General features: G+C 35.8%; 1 protein-coding gene across 2 annotated transcripts in view; it reads right to left on the reverse strand.

The window, feature by feature from the left end:
• The window catches only part of LOC125252472 (gamma-aminobutyric acid receptor subunit beta-2), a 105,602-nt gene that overhangs the window by 68,762 nt on the left and 9,032 nt on the right, over nucleotides 1-27,808 (reverse strand). For both annotated transcript variants that reach the window (XM_048165806.1, XM_048165805.1), the window contains exon 5: nucleotides 218-438. In XM_048165806.1, coding sequence (XP_048021763.1) covers nucleotides 218-438 — 221 coding nt within the window. The remainder of the gene's footprint in view (nucleotides 1-217; nucleotides 439-27,808) is intronic.

Raw genomic sequence — 27,808 nt, forward strand, 5'->3', positions numbered from 1 at the left:
ATAAGTCTTGTCTATTTCAATCAGTTTGGTGTTGCGCACATCTAGAGCAACTGTCAGAATTGTTAACTTAACAAAAGAAAAAGTTGTTGTAGATGCATTGATTTACAGCAAAATCAAAAGCATCTGCTGTGTGTATTCTGTCATGGGGATTATGATGATTTGGCAAAATAGTAAATTATCGCTATTAGGTGATGAATAGATGTTTTTCGATTGTTACCTGAGCCCATAAAGCACAGTGCCGTCTGGATGGAGACGGATCATTCTGTTCTTCACTGTTACACCATGTACAAAAGACTTCTTGTCATTCAGGAAGTATGTGTCCGGCACCCACAGCTGATCAGCTACCCTGTTATCCAGAGTCAGGTTAAGAGGAATCTCAGAATAGGACAGACGTTTGTCTCGCCAGGCTTGCTGGAAATACATAGTCAATGTGTAGTCCTGAAAAAAACAAACCATAAACACAGAAAAGATAAATAAATTACCAGGTCTAAAGACAATATAAGACAGTCAAAGAAAGAAGAAAGATAGGAAAGAAAAAATGAGATATTTTTAAATCTTTTGGGGGTTAATATTACATGACTGGCTTTAAAATTTGATGATGTAGCGTTAAAAGCAAGAGTGCACATCAGGTTAAAAATGAGTGTTAAGGAGCTGAGGTCTAAGGAAAACCCCAGAGACTAGAACAGGTATAATGACAGGAGAGCACACTGGGACTCTGTGGAACAAAACAGCATTTAAATGAACCATTTCAATCACTCTTTAAAGGCATTGTTCACCTAAAAATGCCCTCATGTCATTCCAAGCCTGCATGCTGTTACTTTTTGGGTTATCAAATAACTCATTGACATTCAAAACGGCAAAGACAGAATGATAACAGGCATTTCAGAATGCAAAGCATGCATAAGTAAGCTACAAACATACATGAGAAAGTACCAAGCAGGTGACAGAATATGGGAGAATAGGGATGGTTGTAACACATTTTGCTTTTAATGTTTGTAACTCAGTGTTTTTGGACAATTTATTCAAATTTTAATAGAATGTTGTTCAGAAATCCAGATGTGAAATGTATATATTTTACCTCAAAATAGTTTTGTTCTTTAACTCTAGCATTTTTTTTTTTCTTGGTGTTGGTGGTTTTATAGAAATTTCATCCATGTATCTATTTCTGAGTGGTTAAAACTGATGGTATTACAAATGACCCTGTGTTACACTGTGAAAAAAAATGATTTGAAGTTGTAAATAAAACAAAGATTAGTGAAGTACATTTTACAAGAAAATACAATTTCAGTTGTTGTACTTCAGAATTCCATGTTTAATTCAATGTAGTACTTGCTGTTTCTTAGTAATTGCTTGTGAAAATCACTAGCAGTTTCTTACTTAAAAATTGTTTCTATAGTTTGTTTCTTCTTTTTGAGCAGGCAAGAAGATGAGATGTGGATCCATCCAATATGAAACAAAATAAGTTATGGTAATCCAAATTAAGCAAAACACGCAGGAGCCGGAAAAAAACTCAACAGCTTCACAAAAGCAAAGACAATACATGGCAAGGAACTGAGAAAAACTGAGGGCTTAAATACACAGGATAACAAGCAGACTAGAAACAGGTGTGCAGTTAAATCAATAACTATAGCAACAAATAAAACAGGAAGCAGAGAAGGAAACCAAGGTGATACAAACTAAAAGTGCTTACAGCAATGTTCACCACAAATGAATTTGCAAAATGATAATGCAATTTTAAAATATATCCATAAGATATATGGAACACCTTGTCCTATCAGCATATGCTCCTGTATCCCTGTAAAAACTTCCCTGTTGATCGTTTTGTAATAAGATGTACTTCCTTTCCTGTTCCTTCACATACAGTACGTGCAGTGAAACAGTAACGCAGGGAAGAGGAGAGGCAATGATCTAGTTGCAGCTGTTTTATAAAACAAACACACAAACAAAGATAATCCAAACTGGGAAGAAAAACAAGAACCAAGAAAACAATAGGATAATCCAAACAGGAATGGAAGGAGACAATAATCCAAACATAAATGCAACAGCTTTACAATGCGCTTGTAAAGGGTTAGGGTAGACATGTCAAGACATTGTGGAGGGGTGGGTGTAGTCGTTAATAAAGAAATGAGTTTTGTTAAATGGATATAGGACAAATGGTGTAAAAACTCCACACATTGCATTTAAATGAACATGCATTTTGATTGGTAACGACAGTCATGCGTCATTTCATGACAACAGACGTAACACGACACTTATTTTTACACCAACTAGAGGGCGCATGGCTTTAAAACTTAAAAATAGGTCGTAATAAGGTGTTTGAAAAATGACCTATAGGGTCTTTTTTTTTTTTTTTTTTTTGAGGACAGTCTGGTGCAAGTAATTAATAACCAAGGTAACCAACAAGGGTAACTATAAAAACAAAGTAAAACAGGAACTAAACACAGGAAGTGAACACAATGAAGACAGAAAATACACTTTAAATTAATTTTAAATTCCTAAAACAGAACACACAGAACACAGGGGAAATTGTGACATTGTGGCAGAATTTTGGCTTTTCCAGTGACCAGGTCTTTCCAAACCATGCCCCCATCACTCATTAAGTTCAGCTATATATATACTGCTTGACAAAAATAAATAAATAAATAAATAAATAAATAAATAAAAATAAAAATAAATAAATAAAATGCTGTTAGGATTTAAATAGGCAACTTCTCAACGTCTGTGACTGGATCATTATTGCAGCTATTGATTATTATATTTCTAGCATGTTATATGTTTGGCAACAGTTCTTCTAACCCTAATTGATGGAATGTGTAGCTTTTCATTTCTTAACCATGTAGGAAGACTCACCATGGCCATATTCCAGGATGACAACGCCATGATTCATCAGGCTCAAATTATGAAATTATGTTTGGGAGGGAGCATGAAGAATAATTTTCACACATGAATTGGCACCTCTGAGTCCAGACCTTAATTTCACTGAAAGTCTTTGTGATGTGCTGGAGGAGACTTTACAGAGTGCTCACCTCTTGCATTGTCAATATAAGATCTTGAACAAAAATTGATGCAACTCTTAATGGAAATGAAGAAATGTTAGAACATGCTAGAAAAATAATAATCACCGCAATAATGATCCAATCATAGACTCTTAAGCAATTGCCTATTTAAATCCAAACAGCGATAGCAGTGTATATCCAGCACAACTGGGGTGTTCAAACTAAGCAAATAACACTAATGAAGAAAACAAAGGGATTATATACTAAGGGGCAGAATTTGTGAATGTCTTCATGGCATTAGTTAGTTTCAGGACAAACATTATTTTAAAGGTGAGCAGCTATTTTAATGTTCATTATTAAATGGCAGAAGCACTCATGCACTTTTACCTCACAATCTTTCATCATTAAAACTGAAGTGTCGCACTGGAATTCGGCTTCTGCTAACAGTAAAGTCCAATTTAATTGGCCATCTCAATCATTTTGACATTGATGAGTGCTGCTAGACCAGCTTAAGACATGTAACTTTTTTAAACTTGTTTTCATCCTCTCAACAGAGCGCTGCGTAATGAAGAGCAGGGGGACTTGTCACCCTCAGTGGTGGTCATGGCTCTGGTTTGTACACAATGGCATCACTGCTGTGTAGCAGAACTTTAAGTGAGTTTGGGGTCCAGAAACCCCACTGATTTCCCCTGAAATAGATTTAATTAGTTCCTAATTAGTTCTTAATTACACCTAATTAAAACCTAATAGGCAAATATTATTTCTGTTTTACAACCTAGTAGACAGGCACTTTTTAGAAATGTTAGATGATGGTATATTTTTTTTTTTTTCCTTCCCCTTTCTGTTTGTGGTTAATTTACCAGTCTAAAGACATAGATATATGAATTAATGGCTAATTCTCAAAAATCTGCTAAAGCATTCACCATTAAAAGAGCCTGAAAAATATGTCTGTGGCACATGGTGCTAAATGTCAGTCCAAAGTACCTTAGAGGTGATGATGAAATTTTTCTATGTTTACACGCTGATAAACCCAAACTCAGTTTTGCTCTCTTGCTCTAAAGCTTATTATGAAATACCATGCAACACCAGATGGGCTTTTATGGCTTTCTCTTACCATTCGGGAAAGTTTGAAAAGATATTGAGTCTGTGAGATTTAGAGAGTATGTTTTATATGATCAGCAAGACTTCTCTTCTAAGCTTCTCCTCACAGCTCTTTTATCAAGGCAGGTATTGGTATACTGGAAGGAGCTGCCTTCTAATCCATTTACTCTGGCTAGAAGTTTTAGTATGGCTCATAACCTTGGAAAGCTATATGCATCTTGTGTGCTATCAGAAACACTACAATGAGGCAGCAAACAACAATAAAAATAGCCATCACCGCTCAGTGGAGCCGGCTGTCAAATGCTTGGAGCTAATGAGCATCAGGGTGTACAGTAAGCTAGTGTGGGTGGGGAAGGATGATGTTTCTGTTGTGTTTCTGACTGGAGAGGGAGCTTCCAAGTGTACATACCAAAATGTAATTGTATACTAGCACTGAAAATAATTGTTTATTAATAATAATTATTATTATTAAATATGGCCATATCTGTCAAGATCCAAAAAAGGACAACAAAACACCACACTAAATCATTAGAAGCAAATAAATCAAGTCAAATGAAAGCTTTTGTGAGGAATATTCTAAAATATGTTGTTATTCACATTTAGAGAGAGGTGTAAAGAGTACCTAAAAAAACATACTTGAGAAAAAGTACTGATACCTTACATCGAAAATGACTCCATTACAAGTTACAAGTAACCAATTCCATTACGACTTGTGTAAAAGCCTTAATGTGTCTGATTTTAACAGTACTGAAGTATTTTACTCATGCTGAATGTAGGCTCAGAGATGCACTAGTCTTGAGAGACATGCCAGTGGAAATAAGAAACAATTGATTTGTAATATGAGAAAATCAAGTTTATTTTCTAAAATCAAAATAAAACTGAACATCTCAATATTGCATAAATCAAAGTCGACACAACAACCTTTTAAATGTCTACAAACTCTCAAGTCTCAGTTGAGCTCAAGTGCAAAGAAAGACCATAAGTAAACCAATATCCTTCAAAAAGGTCTTGTCGATAAAACAATGTTAAGTCAAATTAAATAGTCAAAGTCAACTGTACGTGCTGGTTTGATCCTCATCACCAGCTGCAGTCATTTCCTCATCTAATAAATCAAACACCTGCGATCAGAAACTACCTGCTAATGCGCTCACATTCACGTAAAGTATCCTTGTTGACAAGTTTGGGTCAGTAAAGGCAAAACGCACAAGATATAGTGCCTTCAATGCCCTTAGATGATGATATCGCTTCTTTATAAAAAAAAGTTAGGTGTCATGAAAAATTTAATCTGTGATTGCATTACTCATCACAAATCTAGTGGAGTAAAAAGTACATTTACTTGTTCAAAAATGTAGTCAAGTAGAGAGTGAAAGTTGCCAATATCTTTGATACTCTGCACAACTACAAAGTAGCCAAAAAAGATACTTAAGTACAGTAACTCATTGCATTTACTCAAATACTTTATGCATTTAGATTTAAAAACGGCACACAAATGCAAACTTGTTTCTTGTGTGTTTCATAATTGAATGCAGTGTGCCAGTTTGCATATGCAGAATGGAGCTATGGTGAAGGATCATGGTAAATTTTGGTGTGTTCCTCCAACAAATCTGTTGAATGGCTTCAGAAGACATTGAATATAACTGCAGAAAGGTGTATGGACTACATTATGATACAGTTGTTGTTGTTGTTGTTGTTGTTGGAGCTTTACAGACATGGTCATTATGTACTGCCATTCTATGGAAAATAGCAGTGTATTTAAAGGTGCCCTCGAATGAAAAATTGAATTTATCTTGGCATAGTTAAATAACAAGAGTTCAGTACATGGAAATGACATACAGTGAGTCTCAAACACCGTTGTTTCCTCCTTCTTATATAAATCTCATTTGTTTAAAAGACCTCAGAAGAACAGGCGAATCTCAACATAACACCCACTGTTAAGTAACAGTCGGGGTGTACGCCCCCAATATTTGCATATGCCAGCCCATGTTCCCAACATTATGAAAGGCATTAGACAAGGGCAGCCAGTATTAACGTCTGGATCTGCACAGGTGAATCATCAGACTAGGTAAGCAAGCAAGAACAATAGCGAAAAATGGCAGATGGAGCGATAATAACTGACATGATCCATGATAGCATGATATTTTTAGTGATATTTGTAAACTGTCTTTCTAAATGCTTCGTTAGCATGTTGCTAATGTACTGTTAAATGTGGTTAAAGTTACCATCGTTTCTTACTGTATTCACGGAGACAAGAGCCATCGCTATTTTCATTATTAAACACTTGCAGTCTGTATAATTCATAAACACAACTTCATTCTTTATAAATCTCTCCAACAGTGTAGCATTAGCCGTTAGCCATGGAGCACAACCTCAAATTCATTCAGAATCAAATGTAAACAATATAACAGTATACAATACTCACATAGTCCGCCGCATGCCGCATGCATGACGAACACTTTGTAAAGATCCATTTGAGGGTTATATTAGCTGTGTAAACTTTGTTTATGCTGTTCAAGGCAAGCGTGAGCTCTGTGGGCGTGGAGCACAAGAATTAAAGGGCCAGTAGCCCTGAATCGGCTCATTTATAATGATGGCCCAAAATAGGCAGTTAAAAAAATGAATTAAAAAAAATCTATGGGGTATTTTGAGCTGAAACTTAACAGACACATTCAGGGGACACCTTAGACTTATATTACATCTTTTTTTTTTTTAAAGTTCTAGGGCACCTTTAAAATTCTGCATATTTAAAAAATGTATCTAAAATTATAATGTGTTTCACTGAAGAAATACTCATTGTGTGCTTACATGTTGTTCAGTAAACCTTTTTTTATTCATTTTATTTTTGCATTTGACGTTTAGTTAGGGTCAAAAGTGTAATTACTCATGTAATTAAAAGTAAGTAAAATGTACATTGTATCATATATAATATAAAGTGGGTCTGAATTTTATTTTTTAAGTGTACTATTCTTTCAAATGGGCTGTTTTGGACATTACAGATATGTTTAAGCAGTAAGTAACATGCTCTGGAAAGAGGTTTTGGGAAGTATCTTCTTAAGAATCAACTAATGGGACAGAACCTGTTATTCAACCTCATCAGAGAGTCCATCATCATCTTCAGAGTTCATCTGGATTTTCTGCAATGGGCGATCAACACTCAAGAGAGTTAAATCGAGAGGGTCACCACGTGAGAGCAACAATTATCAGACACAATTAGAGCTGTCTGAAGTTCAGTCTCATTAAGTTGTTGAGTTTATATTTAGGAGATGCAGAAAATGCATTACCAAGGGTGATATTCAGTAGGCACGCTCTAACATTTCCTATATACTATGAGTGTCAGAATTTTTTATTAGGACTACTTTAACTTCCATTTCATTTAAAGTAGCTCTTGCATCTCTGTTTTTGTCCACAGTTCCAAAAATTAAGTTCTAAACAAGATTCATTTAACAAAAGAGGTGTACAATAGGAGAGTTCCGTTCAGAATGTTTCCTGATCTATTTTGACAGTTCCAATCTATGTGGAAATACCAAGAAGTTCAACGGACCAGCATGAAAGTTCACAATAGTCTAATTTGGTCTTCTCAGAAGGGAAGAGCACGATTATTTCACACACCACATTTTTCTGTGTTATTATCTTAAGATTTTAAATGAGGCGTCAAAAAATTGAAAAAGTAGGCTATAAGCAAGATTGTTTTGTCAGGCTGGAAAAGTTTTGCACAGTTTGATGTCATTTTTGATGAAATACTGAACCATAACCACTTATTACCTGAAGGACTGTGGCCCAAAGGCAGAGGTCCTAGAGACACCAAAACAGAGTAATTGCATTGGAATGACTGCAAATAATACAATATTGCCAAAGCTTGGAATGTGTATAGTGGTTAGTGTCAGTAGAGTTAGTCAGGTTAGTAAGTCTCAGAATTTTTCCCGGGTTCGGTTCTTGTGTTTGTAATGGTTTCAAATGTAGTGATTCTGTGGGATTTTAGATGCATCCAGAATTTAAGGAGTCTGTTTTACATATTAATCAATAGGAATCAGCCTACATGCATTAGTGGGTATTTTCCTTTGTAGTTTCAGAATGAAAGCAGGGCAGGCTGAACTCTGCAAAGGCCTATTTTATCTTTTCCTCGCATCTACATTTGAAGTTGTGTCTCTGTTTCGTGGCAGTGCTCTGTGAATTGAAGGGGCCAGAATTTGAAAGCCACTGGAAGCTCAGAGCGGCTGTGATGTAAATGACTGTTATTCGCTCTTCTGTCTCACTGTGTCTTTTTCTCCGAGGGAGGTTTTTGTTTATTTGTGTGCATTTACCAGGGGAAGAAAATGACAGCATATTGGTGACTACTGAGAAAAGTGCGAAGCCTCTAATCTTCTTTGCTAAGATTTTAGAAAAAAGGCTTCCTATTTATTAAACATCAGTAGCAGCAGAATCAGCTTGCTAAGTGCAAGACCGGGACTTATTATTCACTGTGCTAAGTGAAAAAATCTTCTTTCTTCACGGCTATAAACTCGGCTGGTTTCCAACCGGACTGCGGGATATAATGACATTGTTACCGTTTCTACAGTTAAAAGTGACCAGCGTGTCAAAACAACGGAGCTGCTCACACTAGAAGTGCTCATCTTATGTCCTTTAATATTTTTTTCTAGATGCAAACACACTTTATTCAAGCCCTTTCCGTTCCGTGCACATTGATTCTTTCTCCCGTGTAACAAATTTGCTCAAAAGGGAAGTATGAATAATTAATTATAACTCACCATAATTAAATTATTAATATATTGGGTCAGTTAATAGAATTAATTTGATGTAGCAGTATCAATATTACTATCAATTAACCTGTTCATCCAGCAAACACAGTAATAATCATCTATAAACTCTCAGAAAGGCTGGGTACAGTACAATTCAAAGCACGTTGCTGCGATCACATCGTTAAAGAGACTTTGTTTTGCAAGCATTGACCACAGAATGAACACTCACAAGAGTGAGCACAAAAGTTCATTTCACTAAATCATAAACATAACTAGTCTAAACAAAGACAAAAACACAATCATGCATGCATGGAAAAAATGGAAAGTGAATAAATGAAACTGAAACGGAAACAGGGGAATGAAAGTGTCGGTTCACCACCTGAAAAAAGTCATCAGTTTCTTCATTTAAAGCACCTTGGGAACAAGGCCTCTAAAGACCTCTGTTTAGTTAGTTAAATGTACGATACTTGCACAATGCCTTAATCATTAAATGAGCTTCCGGATATGCAGTCTCAGAAGAAAGTACCGGGACTCCTGGTTCTTTGAATAAGTACGGCGTTTATTCAGGAAACACTAAATATATAAAGGCTAATGTTTTATGAATTTGAGGAGTGGAGAAGAGTGTTTTGGTCTAGCATTTGTCATCGAGTCATAACCAATACTGGTCTGAAATAGCCTGTGCAAAGTACTTCATTTTTATAACATGAGATGTTGGCCAAATGACAGAACAAACTGAGCACCCACAGAGCTACAGTAAACTTTATAACCTGTAAGTTGATGAAAACATATTGCGATGCACTTACTGCCTCAGATGCAGCCGTTCTAATGACGGACAAAACACGCATTTCAGAAATTCTCAGAAATTCTATGTTTAAAAAGCTTGTAACTCCATTTATGCTTGATTTTGGAAAAAAAAAGTTGTAATATAATAACACATGCAAGTGTCTGACCATGTATAAAGCCACAATATTAAAACTTTGACAATGCTGTTTAATAATTTTAAACATTATATATATATATATATATATATATATATATATATATATATATATAGTAAAACCACCTTTTATTTATACATTCATTGATTTAGTTTCATGTAAAGATAATGTGAAGTTTTTGAATTTAATTTGTTAATTTTATAAACATTGATTGATTGATTGATTGATTGATTGCCTTCATGTTCTCATAGGATAGCATTCTGCCCCCTTAAATTCAACTCATGGAAAAAGACCAGATGTTTACACACCAGCTGAGATTTACCCTAGATATTTTTGAACTCACAGCGGTATAATTGAATGGAGTATCACACTCAAAATACACACAATCAGAGCTGTATTAGCACTAGAAGAGGGAAGGAATATAAACTAGATCTCTGTGCAGTTCTGAGGAGTGTATCCCTGCAGATAAAGATGTAGCTGGCCACCACACGGTTTAGACACTCTTTGAGCAGATTGTACACACTATGCCTTGGCTCTATAATGAAATGCCATATGTTTCCCCTGTGCATTTCACAAATGTTATGTCTCTGAAGTGAGGGGGAAAAAGAGACACCCAAAACACGGCATGTCACAATCTGTGACGAAGCAGGCGAGAGCCAATAAGCGTTTGATATCAAACGTGCCTTAAAGCTTCTTGAGGTGGCAATTTTTTTTTAAATTTATAACGAGTGTGCTGGGATTTGATGTTTATTTGATGATCAAGATCGCCGAATAAAAGCTTGAATTTGGGTCTGTTCACAATCATATGGATTCTAAAGATTTGGATTATAGCTCACAAATAAAATGCATTACTTTTGTGAATTTATGTTGTGTTTTTCGTGTATTTTATGGTTCTGTTGTCAGTTACAGCATACTGGGAAAACAGCTTTTGTGTCCCATGGCAAACAAAATAAATATTACATGATAAATGAACTGCTTTTAACGTATTACAGAAATGTTATTAATTTGAAGGTTTTTAAGTGTAGTCTTGTTTAACAATCCTAAAAAATGAGTTTGCAGCAAAAGTCACACAGAACAGAGTGAAATGTTATTTTAAATTAAGTAAATGATAAGACTGTGTTTATCATTATAAATGCAATTGAAAACAATGTCATTGACGTGAAAACTGAATACAACAGAATCAAAATATTAATGCCATGATTCTAATACTCATCATAAATAAGGATTTGTACACATTTGCATGCCTGTAAAGTTGTTTATATGTAAATATTTTAGTTTTAGTGCTGTCAGTACGTCAATATCAATATCGTTTTGATGTAAATGTAAGTGTAAAACCACACTTTTAGTAAAAATACATGACATCATTTGTGACACTTCACCCTATGAAGGACTAAAGTTAAAGAGAAGTAAACAATGTCTCATCTTTCACTCTTACATTCTGTGCCTGTGTGAATCATCCACTAATGTCTTTTTGCATGCACGCTCTGTGCAGTCTATTATTAAATGTAGTGGGTGTCAGGTATGAGGGAATATGTGCGTTGATGTATTCATGACCATGCGCTTGGAGCAGCGGGCGTTCTACATGTCGCTGTGGGCGATTTCTGGGCCCTGCTGTTGCCTGGACGAGCTGTCGTCCTTGGGAGCCATTATTATGCTGCCCACCTTTCCTCCAGCTTCATCTATTGATGAAAATGAGATATAACATAACCCTCTTCACGTCCATGGATCGATATTGATCCATTTTGATGAAAAAAAAAATGGATGACAGAAGTGGACAAATAATGGATATGATTTTTTGTCTGTGTGTGTGTGTGTGTGTGTGTGTGTGTGTGTGTGTTGTTTTTGATGAAAGAACATTTGTTCAGGGCTCACTGCCTCAGTGGCAATGCTACATGTTTGAGGGTGGTGTATACACACACACACACACACACACACACACACACACACACACACACACACACACACACACACACACACACACAAAACACCCTTGGACAAAAGGACACCCTTGAGGATGCAATATCCCACCTCTGTAGGAGTGAACTGCAGGGTCTACATGAGATGATGATGATGCATTGACAGATTGTGATGGCTGAGGCATCCAAAAAAAGATGAAAAAAAAAATTACAATAAGGTTAAGGGTTAGTTCACCCAAATATTAATACGTATTAATTATGTGTTGGAGATTAATATTTTGTAAATAAAGTGGTCAATTATGTTTTTTTTTTTTTTTTTGCACAAACAAAGCACTTGCGTTGCTTCATAAAATTGATTTTAAACCACTGGAGTCACATGGATTACTTTAATGAAGCCTTTACTACCTTTCTGAGGCTTGAAAATGGTAGTTGTGTAGGCTGTCAATGGATGGACATAAAAAGATCAGATTTCATTAAAAAGATTGTATGTGTTCTGAAGATGAACAACATGAGGGCGAGTAATTAATGACAGAAATTCCATTTTTGGGTGAACTAGCGCTTTAAATTTGTTAACATTGTTAGTTCATGATATATATTAGCTAATGAAGACACCTGGAAAATAAAAATAAAATACATTTCTTACATTTTAACTGATTTGCATTAACTAGTTGATGTCAGAGTCTGAAGTACCCACAGAGTACTGCACTTTTCTATTATCATTAAACATAACCGTTCCCGTGTACCGGCAGGTTTAATGACACGTTGTTATGGTCTCGTTGCCAGAACCAACCTGTTTTTATGATATTTATATAGTTATAATATTTTTTTTTTAAAGCTTGACTGTCTGTTATACATTGTTCATGCAAATATGCTTAAGTAAAAAGCTACAAACATTCTTCAAAATCTGTTATTTTATGTTTAATGCAATAAACAAGTCATAAAATGACATGAACAACATGAGAACGAGTAAATGTTGACAGAAGTTTTTTTTTTTTTTTTTTTTTTTGGGGGGTAAATTATTCTTTTAAATGTTGTCCTTAAACACTATGTTTATATAAAAACACACTGCTTAAAATGGCCTTTAGCTTAAAACACCCACAAATAAAATTCTTCAGGCTATTATTACTCATATGTAAATTGTAACATCGATATCCAGTTTTTCTCTTGTTTGCTAAAGTACAGAAAGCGGAATAGTGTTAAGTCTCTTAATAAGTCTGTTATTTTATTCGCCAATGAACAAAGAAACTGGAGAGAGAGGCTGGCATACTTTATGCGTTTAGTACTACATTTGATGCTTCAAAGGTTGTTTGTATGTGTGCAATACAACATCCAGCTCTTCTTAAATATTTTATTAATATTAAGTTCTCCCCTTCAACCATACCATTTTGCAGATAAAAAGATTGTTAGATCATGCAATGATACAATTATGCGCCATACAATGTAGCTAAAATCCTGTGGGTCAAAGGCATGACATTATATAGTAGCTACTGTACACTGTGAACATGCACAGATGAACACAGAAGGAACAATAGATGTTTGAGGAATGTTATATTGTGGTGTATTCACTGTAATTAAGGCAGGCAATGATTGAGAGAGAGTGAGAAAAAGTCCCAGCCGACACACGGACACTAAGGCATTAGTGCATAAATCTCTCTATCCTTGCATTTTGGCCCTCCTCTCTTTACCCTTTTTCAGTTAGCTCCCTTAACTGTGCTTGTAGAACTAAATAATTAAATGCCCTTTGGGTTTTTTTTTTTGGCTTTAACATAACTGCTGATGCAAACACTTGCATTCTCATAAGTTTCATAGGCTTGTTTTATTCCTCACGGTGATTTGGATCTTGGCCTTTTGGATTGTTTTTTTTTTTTTTTTTTTTTTTTCCAGAAATAAGGTAAATCATAGAGGTTGTTGATTGTCAATGTTTTAATGAAATCTAGTGTTATAATTGTTCATATATAAGTGGGTTCTAAAGCAATAAATAAGAAACAGCCTATGGGTTTAGCAATTTGGTTTACTGACACTACATTTAACTTAACATTTTTACTCATAAATGGAGAAAGATGCTTTTTTAGAACAAAGTGGTGTAGTTTAGATTAGATAGATAGATAGATAGATAGATAGATAGATAGATAGATAGATAGATAGATAGATAGATAGATAGATAGATAGATAGATAGATAGATAGATAGATAGATAGATAGATAGATAGATAGATAGATAGATAGATAGATAGATAGATAGATAGATAGATAGATAGATAGATAGATAGATAGATAGATAGATAGATAGATAGATAGATAGATAGATAGATAGATAGATAGATAGATAGATAGATAGATAGATAGATAGATAGATAGATAGATAGATAGATAGATAGATAGATAGATAGATAGATAGAACCCATCTTTAAATGTATATATTTTCCAAAAAAAGTTATTTAAGTTAATGTAATGGAGTAAATGTGGCAAGTTACTTCTAACCTCTGGTAACATAATATTGCCAAATATACTGCAGATTGCAATTCCAAAAAAGTTGGGACACTGTACAAATTGTGAATAAATATAATATAAAAAATATAATATTTTTATATTATATTTTTTATAATATAAAAAATATAATAACAGAATGCAATGATGTGGAAGTTTCAAATTTCAATATTTTATTCAGAATACAACATAGATGACATATCAAATGTTTAAACTGAGAAAATGTATCATTTTAAGGGAAAAATAATTTTAAATTTCATGGCATCAACACATCTCAAAAAAGTTGGGACAAGGCCATGTTTACCACTGTGTGGCATCCCCTCTTCTTTTTATAACAGTCTGCAAACGTCTGAGTACTGAGGAGACAAGTTGCTCAAGTTTAGGAATAGGAATGTTGTCCCATTCTTGTCTAATACAGGCTTCTAGTTGCTCAACTGTCTTAGGTCTTCTTTGTCGCATCTTCCTCTTTATGATGCGCCAAATGTTTTCTATGGGTGAAAGATCTGGACTGCAGGCTGGCCATTTCAGTACCCAGATCCTTCTTCTACGCAGCCATGATGTTGTAATTGATGCAGTATGTGGTCTGGCATTGTCATGTTGGAAAATGCAAGGTCTTCCCTGAAAGACGTCTGGATGGGAGCATATGTTGTTCTAGAACTTGGATATACCTTTCAGCATTGATGGTGCCTTTCCAGAAGTGTAAGCTGCCCATGCCACACGCACTCATGCAACCCCATACCATCAGAGATGCAGGCTTCTGAACTGAGCGCTGATAACAACTTGGGTTGTTCTTGTCCTCTTTAGTCCGGATGACATGGCGTCCCAGTTTTCCAAAAAGAACTTCAAATTTTGATTCGTCTGCCCACAGAACAGTTTTCCACTTTGCCACAGTCCATTTTAAATGAGCCTTGGCCCAGAGAAAACTGCGCTTCTGGATCATGTTCAGATATGGCTTCTTTTTTGACCTATAGAGTTTTAGCCGGCAACGGCGAATGGCACGGTGGATTGTGTTCACCGACAATGTTTTCTGGAAGTATTCCTGAGCCCATGTTGTGATTTCCATTACAGTAGCATTCCTGTATGTGATGCAGTGCCGTCTAAGGGCCCGAAGATCACGGCCTCCAGTATGGTTTTCCGGCCTTGACCCTTACGCACAGAGATTGTTCCAGATTCTCTGAATCTTTGGATGATATTATGCACTGTAGATGATGATAACTTCAAACTCTTTGCAATTTTTCTCTGAGAAACTCCTTTCTGATATTGCTCCACTATTTTTGGCCACAGCATTGGGGGAATTGGTGATCCTCTGCCCATCTTGACTTCTGAGAGACACTGCCACTCTGAGAGGCTCTTTTTATACCCAATCATGTTGCCAATTGACCTAATAAGTTGCAAATTGGTCCTCCAGCTGTTCCTTATATGTACATTTAACTTTTCCGGCCTCTTATTGCTACCCGTCCCAACCTTTTTGGAAAGTGTAGCTTTCATGAAATCCAAAATGAGCCAATATTTGGCATGACATTTCAAAATGTCTCACTTTCAACATTTGATATGTTATCTATATTATATTGTGAATAAAATATAAGTTTATGAGATTTGTAAATTATTGCATTCCTTTTTTATTCACAATTTGTACAGTGTCCCAACTTTTTTGGAATCAGGTTTGTATAACATCAATGTCACTATTCAATAAGGATTTAATGAGGTAAATAATCATAATGATGGGGGGGGGGGGGAGTAGTTGCCAGACAAGTAGTTGGTGTTGTCACTTTGTAAAGAAAGACTACGCGCATGCATTCTCAAAACTCGAGCCAAATGGACATGCCTATCCACCTTATATTTACAGTTTACTGCACTTTGATATTCTTCTTGTTATTTCCTTATAGCGGTTAATGAACAGAAAACACCTTACTTTTGCATTGAAAAATAAGGGGGATAGACTAAAGACATAATACACATGTCCACAACGTCACCGGGTGACGTTTTCACAGATACGCGTTTTTGCAGTTTACACGGAGATGACAACGGTATCGTTTTCAAAAACTCGCACTTTGAAACCCGTTTTCAAGAGTATGCATTTTCAGGCCACCAAAACGCTGTTGTTGTGTAAATGAACGGCCAAACCCATAAAAAGTTTTCCGTTTTTAGTTGAAAAAGGTGTTGTGTAAACAGTCCCTCTCATTTTCTCATGGCAGTAACTGTGTGAACAAGGTTTATATCACACGAGAGGATTGAGGATTGTGGATTATGAGGATGTGAAATCATCACAGATTCTTAAAACCCATTATATTTAGATGTTAAATTTACCAAAATTAACAGACTGTGTATACAATTTTAGGGCATTTCACCATTAGTCAGGTGGCAATTGAATCAAAACTAATGTTTAATCGTACCTCAATATCTCATTAAGATACACTGCTTGCAGTAAGTGAAAGGCTGTTCTGAATTGTTTATGTCATTATAATTTCATCACAACCATTACTAAAAAGTATCAGTGTTAAAATGAGCCTATTAAGCTACAAGCTAGCCAAGCATCTCCCCATTAGATTATCATTTAAAAATTCTGTGGAATATCACAGTCCTAATGAGAGTTATTAGCAGGCTTTTTTTTTTTTTTTTTTTTTGTATTATATTATAATAAATCCAGACCTGCATTATCCTGGTCCCAAAAGTGCATTCGATTGCATTAAGTCATTCATATGCAAGAAATTGGCTCATTATGACAGCAATTATTTAACAATTAAGACAATTACTTAATTATCTTTTCATAGAGTATATATCTATGAGATCAAACATTCTGGAGCATTTTGTATCACACGCAACATTTTCTATTTCAAAGTGAAAAAGAGGAAGTCATACTAACCCCTGATTTATACAGGGCTAATATTCTGCCTGGAGCAGTTTAACTCAACCTCATGAAGCACCAGTCATGCAGGGCTTCTCACACACTGCACCAAATATGTTTTGCTTTTTGGTCACGTCACCTGTGATTGTGAAAGTGTCAAATGACTCGTGGGGCACCGGCCAGGAATTTCACCATGGCAGTCAAAGATTCAATCAAAGATTGTTGAATAAAATAAAAATTATGTAAATTGAAGAGAGTTTGTCATCTGACCAATCTGAAGGATTTGTGAAATATTAGATAACTTGTAGAGCCTCTTACTGCGTTACTGAATCAACACAAGGAAGACATTTTATCAACAAAAAGATAAACAAGACTAATCAACACAACTACTAAATGAATACCATGAATGATAAACGAATAAAGTGTGTAAGATGCAAAAACAAGCTGAAATGTGGACTCATCTGACCACAGCACACATCTCCACTGTCTTTTGGACCATCTGAGATCAGCTTGGGCCAAGAGAACTTGACGGCATGTGCATAGATTTGATCTTTAGCTTTCTCCTTGAGTAGATTCAAGTTGCATTTCTTGATGCAGCAAGCAAACTGTGTTAAGTGACAACAATTTTCCAAAGCACTCCCAAGCCCATGCGGCTATATTTAAAACAGCGGCATGATGTTTTCTCATGCAGTGCCATCTGAGGGCTCGAAGGTGACGCACATTCAACAGAGGTCTCCTGCCTCGCCTTACACAGCCTGAGATATCTCTAGATTCCCTATATCTTTCCACAATATCATGTATGATAGATGGTGAAAGACTTAAATTCTTTGCAATCTTGCATTGAGAAATGTGATTTTTGAATTGTTTGATAATTTCCTAATCTTAAAGGGATAGTTCACCCAAAAATAAAAACTCTGTCATCATTTACTCACCCTCAAGTTGTTCCAAACCTTTATGAATTTCTTCTTTTGTGTTCTGCTGTATACAAAGGAAGATATTTGAAAGAATGTCAGTAACCAAGCAGATCTCGCCTCCCACTGACTACCATAGTATTTATTTTTCCTACTATGGTAGTAAATGGGAGGTGAGATCTGTCCAGTTACTGACATTCTTTCAAATATCTTCCTTTGTGTACAGCAGAAAAAAGAAATTCATAAAGGTTTGGAACTACCTGAGGGTGAATAAATGACAAGATTTTCATTTTTGGGTGATCTATCCCTTTAACAGGTATTATACTCTCAATAGGTTTGTGTAAGGCACTGAGTACCTGCAAGTTTTATCCTGATAAATTGATAAAGGAGTTGGAATCAGAAATTACACAGAACAGAACGAAATGTTAAAATGATAACACTTTAAAATAAACGCATGAGGTAATGCATTACATGCATGTAATCTTAGATTAGATTACTTTTTTCAAGTAATGGGTAAAGTAATGCATTACTTTTAAATTCACAACAAAATATCTAAGTTACTTTTTCAAAGGAGTAATGCAAGTTACTTTATTTTCCCATTTATTGACTGACAGCTCTCTTGTGATGATGATTATTGTATTGTATTGTAGTTCTAGAATAAATGTGACCAAACTTTACTCATCTCACAAAATGCAAAAACAGATTCAGCATTCCTCAAAATGAGCAAAAACATTAAAATCCAAACTCAGAAAATTATGCAAACCTGCAATAATTGAGTAAGCTAAATAGCATGTATACTTTTTTTACATTTGATATGGGTTTCTGAATTCAGTGTGGCAAAATGACTCGATAGGTTGATTTGAACAAAATTCAGTACATTTAACATCCTAATACCTACAAAAAAGTATCAGCCAAACCCTAAACCCAACAGGAAGTCTGCCGTTTTTAATTTTCACTGCAATTTTTGTGAAGATTTTGCCATTTCTGGGCATCATACTTAAACTCCTCCTAAAGTTTTAATCAGATCAACATCATATTTGGTCACTCTAATCTAAATGCCTTTGCTACTATATGCTAAATTGCAAAATTCATTGAGTTTTCATTGAAGGGTGTGTCTGTGACGGCCTGAAAAAGTTTGATGTTTTGCCTTAAAGTGGAAAGTTGCTGTAACTCAAACATCCAATCATCCCCAAACTTCTAATGTTTGAAGAGAGTCCTGACCTGAAGACATCTACTTACCAATGTTCAGTTATAGTCATAGCGCCACCTACTGGCGACAGGATGTGACATGCTTAACATTGTCATACATCATATTAAAATATGCCAACAAGTGTTAATCATGCTAAAAATGTTAAACCATGCTAACAACACTTAGCTAAGTATTAAAGCATGTTATTTATGCCATGAAACAGGGAGTTGTTTAACTCAAAAATACAATGTCCAATAAAATCTGCCACAAACTTCACATGTTTGATAAAAGTCCTGATCTAAATACATCGACATGCCAATATTAGTTATAGTGCCACCATTGCCCACCATTCACTGTTTTCCTAACACCGTATATACTGCTCTATGCTGCAACAGCTACAAGCTGATCACACCAGACGCGACAAAGTGACCATTGTCCATCCATGTATCCTTCGTATCAGAAGTAATGTGAGCACTTGAAGTATGTCAGAAATAAAACAGGGCATCAGTTTACCGTGGGGAATTTGTCATGTCGCGCCATATCCAGTGTAGACAGCATCAATGATTATAATGGGTACCATTTGCTTTTGTTACCTCACATTGCGCCACTCACATCTTGTGTAGACATGATGTAAGGCCACCGGGTGGCGGTGACCCGTTCACCGCTGCTTTAATTAGTAATGTATTTTATTGCCATGTCCAGAGTAAAAAAGACAATTGCTCATGTCTTCCTGCATAATTATCTAATGACAGACCATTATTCTAAAGTGTTACCAAATTATTTAATTTTTAGTTGTTTTATCGAACATTTTAATGTCCATGCAAACGTAAGTAAATGTACAGAAGGTCAGGGCTAAGCCCAGACTTCTGTGGATGCATGCCATCCTTTGATTAAATATGATATACTCCATTAACAATGTGGAAATGTTACCTCTATGAGGTATAATTTTTATAAAATAAGTCTTTATTTGGTACTACAACTAAAAATGTCTCAGCCTTAGACATGCATGTCAGAAGCTACTTCAAAACACAAGCTATAAAACAAGTATTTCCAAGTAAGTTTTGTCATTTCCTTTAGAAGCCATCTAAGATGTTTGAATTCCTCCATAGTGCTTGCAAAAAAAGTAGAATTCAAATGGGTTGCATGAGATTTGTGTACTGTACCATGCTATCCGGTGGCTGTGGAAGCGATATACTTTGTGCTATTGAGTTGCAATGCATGGTTTGTTGCACAGATAATTGCTCAGTTTTTTTTTTTTTTTTAGTTGGAGAGAGTGTGTGATTAGAAAGTGATTATCATTTAGTACCAAAGTACCAAACAAAAGATGAAAGCACAAACATCTTATAGGGCTTTTTTTTTTTTTTTTTCCAATGCAGAAAAAACCTTGCACATAGTCAAGCAATGATGTAATACTGGACTCCTTAATAAAAGAGTGATCCAATGATCAAAAACAAACACTGATGTTGTCAAATAACCCACATCTGTTTGTCATTCTGGACTTTATACACTATGCTAAGACACTGTGCCATCACGGCATGCAATCCATCAGACAGGTGGGAGATTATTTACATAGCATAACAAGCAGCACACCACAATATGCTGTCAATCCCAGCAGTTGCCCTCATGACAAACAAACAAGCCTGAGTCTACGATCTGCTGAAGGCTGCACATTGTACTCATCTTTCACTGTCAGCAAAATGCAGACACCACACCGCCAAACGACATGCCATTTCTAGGGCTTATTTGTGGACCCCTCTGCCTGGAAGGTGGAAGAGCTTAGAGCTAATTGACTGACAAGCAGTGGCTCATTTGAATCATTTGGTAATAAGGCCTCATAAACTCTTGTTAGGGTGTTAGTGTTTTGTCATCAAGTGACTGTGGCATCTGCCTCCAGTTTGTACCACATGCACATCAGAATGTTGAAGTGCTTATTTTGAATGCACAGTCCCAGCAAGACATTCCACTTTGTGTGTCTATATAACACCATTCCAAAAGCAAGACCAAACCTTACATGTCTCTAATGGAGCCATCTAACATGTCCTGAATACAATCTGGATCCTAGATCTAGGCAGAATGACAGTATATATGATGTGACAGAAAAAAATGTGTCAGATGATAGTCTCGCTAAGGCATTTAAAAAATTCAACACCAAGAAAAATATACTGTGCATACTATGTTGCAGAGAACATTCTTCCAGTGTATAGAGCTTTGTTGATTATAATGGAAGCAATTTCGTTTAGACACATTGTGATGTGCTGCTCATGTCTGTAAATGTAAGCTGTTTATTGTAGCCAAACATTGTAGCTGTCACTGTGTGTAGGCAAGGAGAGATGAGGTGTGGATCCAATGACAGCAGTAAAACTTTTATTTATAAAAACTAAAGAACAAGTATTTACAAAAACAAAGACTTGACTGTAAGTCTTTGAACCAATTTCTTAGCTAGTTTCATGTTTCAAGATGGTGGCATGCACAGATGGCAGCAGCTTCAAGCTTTCTGTGCCCTTTATGTGTTTTTGTTTATATGTTCATTAATTTTAAGTTTAGTTATGCAAATCCTATGTACAGTCGCCAAGATCTTCTGATCATAGGACTACAGCTTAAAGGATTAGTTCACTTCAAATGAAAATTAGCCCAAGCTTTACTCACCCTCACGCCATCCTAGGTGTATATGACTTTCTTCTTTCTGATGAACACAGTCGGAGAAATATTAATAAATATCCTAAAGCAGCCAAGCTTTATAATGGCAGTGAATGGGATCAATGAGTATGAGCTGAAGAAAGTGTCTCCATCCATCATAAATGTACTCCACATGGCTCCAGGGGGTTAAAAAAAGGCCTTCTGAAGCGAAGCGATGTGTTTGTGTACGAAAAATATCCATATTTAACAAGTTATAAAGTAAAATATCTAGCTTCCTCCAGACCGCCTTCCATATTCAACATGCAACATGTAAAATTCTTGCAGTTCAAAAAGCTTACGCTACATCCTATGCCTTCCCTATTCAACTACGCCAATTTACACTTTCTTCGTAACTTGAATATGTTTATGATGGATGAATGTGGATGGAGACACGTTCTTCATACTCGTGACCCCTGTTCATTGCCATTATAAAGGCATCAGGATATTTATTAATATATCTCTGATTATGTTCATCAGAAATAATATAGTCATATACACCTAGGATGGCAAAGCTTGGTGTAATTTTCATTTGAAAGTGAAATAATCCTTTAAACAGACTAAGTGAGTCTGCACACTCACAAAATATATCGGAGGAGATAGCCAGGACACTGGGTTCTCCATGAATTGTTGTTGGCTCAACATCGGATGCAAAGGAGAAACAGAAAGCAAAAGCTTGAATGCAAGTCCGGCTTGCAAGATTAAGGAGACAACCGCAAAAAATTACTGTATGTCCTTTGGAATGGTCAAGGCATATTATGTTTTAATGTTGTTAATAAATGCATAAAAGACAGTGAAATCACAATAGTTTATTCCAAAAGTGGCAAAAAGCAGTACTAAAGGAGTTCGACGATGTGTTGCATTTGAAGTACTCGTCGGTATACAATACTGAGGTACAGGGTAAGATTTAAGTTGTTAATCACTGAAAATCTCATCTTTATCTACTCTGTCAGGGATATCTTATTCAAACTTTTATTATTACTATGATTTAGTATTATTATTACAAATTAATATTACAATTTTAGTATTCATTTTTTTGATATTATTACTTCATGGATATTTTTATGGTGCATTTGTGGTGTTTTATGGTTTGTTTGTTTGTCACAGCATATTTAAACAAGACAAATTAGGCTACGTCCCTTGGAATGGTAGATTATGTGTTAATGTTATTCATTAAATACAAGATATATGTTTTGATGTGCAACATCACATTTGTGTGACAGGCATCATCAGTGTCCCAGTGTTTAATGGAGCAAAGCCTTTGCTAGTGCATTCTGTGTTCACAATATACTCATTCGTGTCATAAGATTGAAGGGAGTGGAAACACACAGCCATGTGGTTTTGAAGTCTAAACCACATTAGTCAATTTGCTACACACTTTATATTACTGTATTTGGATCCACATTTTCCTTTCATTCTTTTCCACAATTGTTTAAATATTGTGCTCTTTCTTTCTTTCTTGCTTGCTTTCAAATTTCTAATCAGGTTAAATTATTGCATTGTAAGAGTTGTCACAACTCAATGCAATTATTTAACCTGATTAAAAATTTAAAGAAAGAAATAGCACAACATTTAAACAACTGTGGCCAAATAATAAATAATTCCAAATTGTATGAATGAATCTTGACAATGAATCTGAAGCCAAATGCAATAGTATGCTTCCCTTGCATCTTGGTTCTTTAATATAAAATCAAAAGAATTCTCTTTTCTTTATGTCACTCCACTCTGTAAAAGGAAGTCAAAGTTTTTGAAAGTATGACAGTTGTTTCAATGTTTCCTGCAAATGATGTGGGGGGGAAAAGTCACTCATTTTAAATCTTTAATTAAAAACCCTGGACATGGTTTGGAAGGCGGCTTAATTTCACAGCTGAAAATCCATGAGTGCTTTCAGATGCTGCTGATCAAAGAGCTCTCAAGACTGGGACTGGGGGGGGATGATGAAGAGAGAGAGGAAGGCAAAGGCAGAGGAAGCGATGAGTGAAACAGCGGGGTGTGGTAAACATGCAGAGGAAGACAGGAAAGCAATCGAAAGAGAGTTCAGGACAAAAATTATTTGTGAGGAAACCAGATGATAGGCCAGTGGTGAAGACAGAAATCTCCAATGCAACTTTCACACAGCAGCAGAATATGGTTGTCACTTTCCACTAAATATGGTTGTTCATAGCATACATAGTTTTTTTTTTCCTTCTTTTTTCCCCAAGAGCTACATCTATAACCAAAGTAACATTTCGAGACTCACGACTGAATTTTGAGAGTGACTTTTGTTAGTTTGTGTTGTGTGAATGCAACCACAGTGGAAAACTAGTTGCCTATCTGGGATTAGGGACTATTCAACATTTTGGCTTGCCCCTGTGATAGAACAAGGTTTTATGAGACACCAGTGAAAAGCACAGAAGCAATATTTTTTTTAGCAGATCTGTCTGTATTAGAGCATTCCTTTTGTGTTCCAGTAGAGGAGCATATTTGATTCTGGACAATGTCCCATACGTCTCTAGTCTGCTGTCTCAGCAAACAGAGTGTCTCGAATCCCCTGACTTCTGTTCTCTGCGAACGGCTGTCTAAATTCAAACATTTGGCTAAAACATCATGGGGAGAGGGAAAACATACACTGCCAACACTGATGCTTAAGTATTCACATTAGTGGCAAATTTATAATACAAAAGTTTGCAACATATTATATATAGCTTAAAATGTTTGAAATGTTAGTTAACCTGAAAATGCTGTCATTAATGCTTTAAGTCAAAGAAAAGTAAACTTTACAACTTATTCCAGCATAATTTAAGTCTTCTGAAGCCACAGAACAGTACTACATATTTGACATTCACTGAATATCTTACCCTCAGCCACAGCTCTCAGATCTCATCTGTGCTTCTGATTATTCGGACTAGTATGTTCTGTTCAGTTACAAGCCAACATTGTCAAAATTGGCACAACACCTCTTCAAATGAGAAATGAGAGCTATGACGGAAGGGGAGATTTTTATAACGGATGGAATAAAGGATTACATTTTCTGTCTGTTTCTCACACAAAGCTCTTGTATGGTTTCAGAGACTTGACAAACGTAATATAGACAATGTTTAAGTCAAGTCAAGTCACCTTTATTTATATAGCACTTTTTACAATGTAGATTGTGTCAAAGCAGCTTTACATTGATTATTTTGGCTGCACAGCAGCTCTTAAAGAATAGTGTCAATGCAGGCAGATCAAAGCACTGTTGAATATCAAATGTCAAGTTAAATGTCAAGTGTCCCCAACTAAGCAAGCCAAAGGCGACAGCGGCAAGGAACCCAAACTCCCAACAGGTGACATCAGGTGGCAAACAAGTGGCAAACAGGTGTTAAAATGGAGAAACCAGGCTTAGTCAGGGGGCCAGTTCTCCTCTGGCGAACAACGCTCTGTTACGACTCAGGATGCTATCATAAGTCTGATAGGATCGCAACATTCAAAGTTTATTTTTATTTAGATGGTTCCAATCAGTGGCCAATTGTTTGGAGTTAGATAAATATAATATGCGCTATTACATTCTTGATATTTAGTGATTTAGCCTCAGATACAGGATTTGTTCATTCGACAAATGTACTAGAATTTAGGGAAACAATTGTTATTAGATAGATAATGTCTAGGTTACATATGTAACCCCAGTTCCCTAAGAAGGGGAACCAGACACTGCAGCATTTAATACTCACGGGTGCTTCACTTGTGACATCAATGTCTGTCGTCAGTAAATTAAATTGGCATGTTTTGTATACATGCTTCAGACACCGGTCATGCTTTGATGGTGTTTCCCATAGCATCAACTCCATGTGGCAGCATCAATGTTAAACTTCGAAAGGGGAAAAACTTTTTCAATACGTTACCTTGATTGTAGATTGAACTCATTAAATTATGTGTAGCTTATAGCTTTTTCAGAACAGCTATTAAAGGAGACAAATAATTGAGATTTACTGGTGTATTTGTCTTATAATTCAGACAAACAGGGAGATTCTCAAGACAATGATTCTCTAACAAATCATTCCACACTGGAGGGCAACTGAAGATGTAACAATTTTTAATCTCTCTGACACTTGTTTCTATCAATTTTGTTTCCAAGCAACAATAAATCTCATAAGTACAAGAAGTCTGATCTGGTCTCAGTCATATACTCATGTACCAGCTGACATTTCACTGCTAGAACTGTGAAGTAATGTAATGACAGCTCACATGTTATGAGTAATCAAATGAAACTTCCACATCTTATGTAACTGCTCCAGTCTTCAAGCAAATTAAATTCCCACACACTTGTTATATTCTCTGCAGGATTTGCAGAAAACTCCCCCCCCAAAAAATAGAAATATATGTATATTTTTTTATACGTCATATGATAAATGAAGGTGGTTGTGTGTTTCTCTCCCTTTACTCCTGTCTGTTTTGCCTCAGTCTCTTTTCTTAGGATTTATTAATGAGATGATGAGCTGGAGTGACTGACGCTGAGAACTGGTCGATTGTTGATCCTATCCTCCTTAAAAGGGTGCTGATGCAGACCAGAAGAGAGAGTCGTGTGCGGGCGTTTGGTGTTTGTTGGTCCAAAATGTTATTGTTACTTGAAAATGTGGAAAATGCAATCGCCGATGTAGGTAAACACCTTAACTTGTTTGTAAAAGAAGACTACAGTGGAAGCTGTAGGAGGCAGAGGCTGCTTTTCTTTCTTGTGCATTTCTCTCATTTTTGTTAGTGAAGGAGTGAGGGAAGTTTATTGATAAAATTTATTTTCTTTTTGGTTAGGATGTGTATTTTTTTTTTTCAGCTTTAGTTAAGATGTCTTTCGTTTGTTATGTTCAGCCTTAACCCACCTTCACAGTTTTTGCTTTCTGTTAGTTTATTCCATTGTTTCTGTTTTTTTATCTCATTCTTTTTTTTATCTTTTATTTATTTCTCCATCTTACTGAAACAAATTATGATTTTGGATTAATAATCAAAATATAAGATGCACTGTTTTGCGTTTGTCGCCTTTATGTTATGTCCCAACCCCTAGATGGGACATAAAAAAATACACCATTTTTTTGTCATCTTCTTTGTCTTATGGAGAGGCTAGAAAGAAAAGTCTGGAAAGAAGGTCAGTGTTGCTCTGTCACTTGTTTACACTGGGACATGAAGTCTGGCAGCCCGCAAAATGAGCTCCCTGTCCATGTACCTGTGTCGTACTTAATGAAAAAGTCACAAAGATATGTGCTGTAAATTTAAAAGTAATGCATTACATTACTAGTTAATTGAAAAAGTAATCTGATTATGTAACTCATGTTACTTGTAATGCATTACCCACAACATTGGTCATGCGACTGCCATAGCCAATTGTATTGGCGTGATTTCATACGTGCTTCAGACACCGGTGCATGCTGAAGGTGTTCTCATAACATCAGCAACTGACGCAACGTCGAGTTCCTCGAAAGGGAACTATTTTATCTAGGGATGCACCGATACCATACCATCGAGTACGAGTACCGATACTTTTTTTTCTAGTACTCGCCGATACCGATATCGATGCCTATAAATTTATTAATTTCTCTCTCTCTCTCTTTCTCTGTGAGACTAATGAATGTAGGACAGCTTCTTTATTATTACTCTAATGAAAAAAGTAATATTTTTTATGTGCTTGTCACAAACTTAAAGAACATAAGTTTCACAATGTCCAATAACCTTCAAATGGCTTAATTACCAATATATATAATTGTTGTTATATAAAAAGAAATTTGCAAACAAATTGCAAACAATACAACAAATACTACAGGGATGAAAATTAAATAAACTTGTTTTTCAGATACAGTAGGTTTATTTACCATGTATACATTTATTATTTATCTGTCTGAGAGAACTGGGATCGCGCACACGAAAGAGAGAGAGTGCATGCGAGAGACAGTGAGCGCTTCTGGTCTGTGTCATTCAGCGTGATTCTGCCTATCCCGCCTTCACTTATCGATAACGAATTGTGATTGAAAGCATGCAGTTCGCAATGTGTGTGTTGTCATCATTAATTTTGAAGTATT

Source organism: Megalobrama amblycephala, linkage group LG18, assembly GCF_018812025.1.
Source record: "Megalobrama amblycephala isolate DHTTF-2021 linkage group LG18, ASM1881202v1, whole genome shotgun sequence".
NCBI classification, from domain to species: Eukaryota; Metazoa; Chordata; class Actinopteri; order Cypriniformes; family Xenocyprididae; genus Megalobrama; species Megalobrama amblycephala.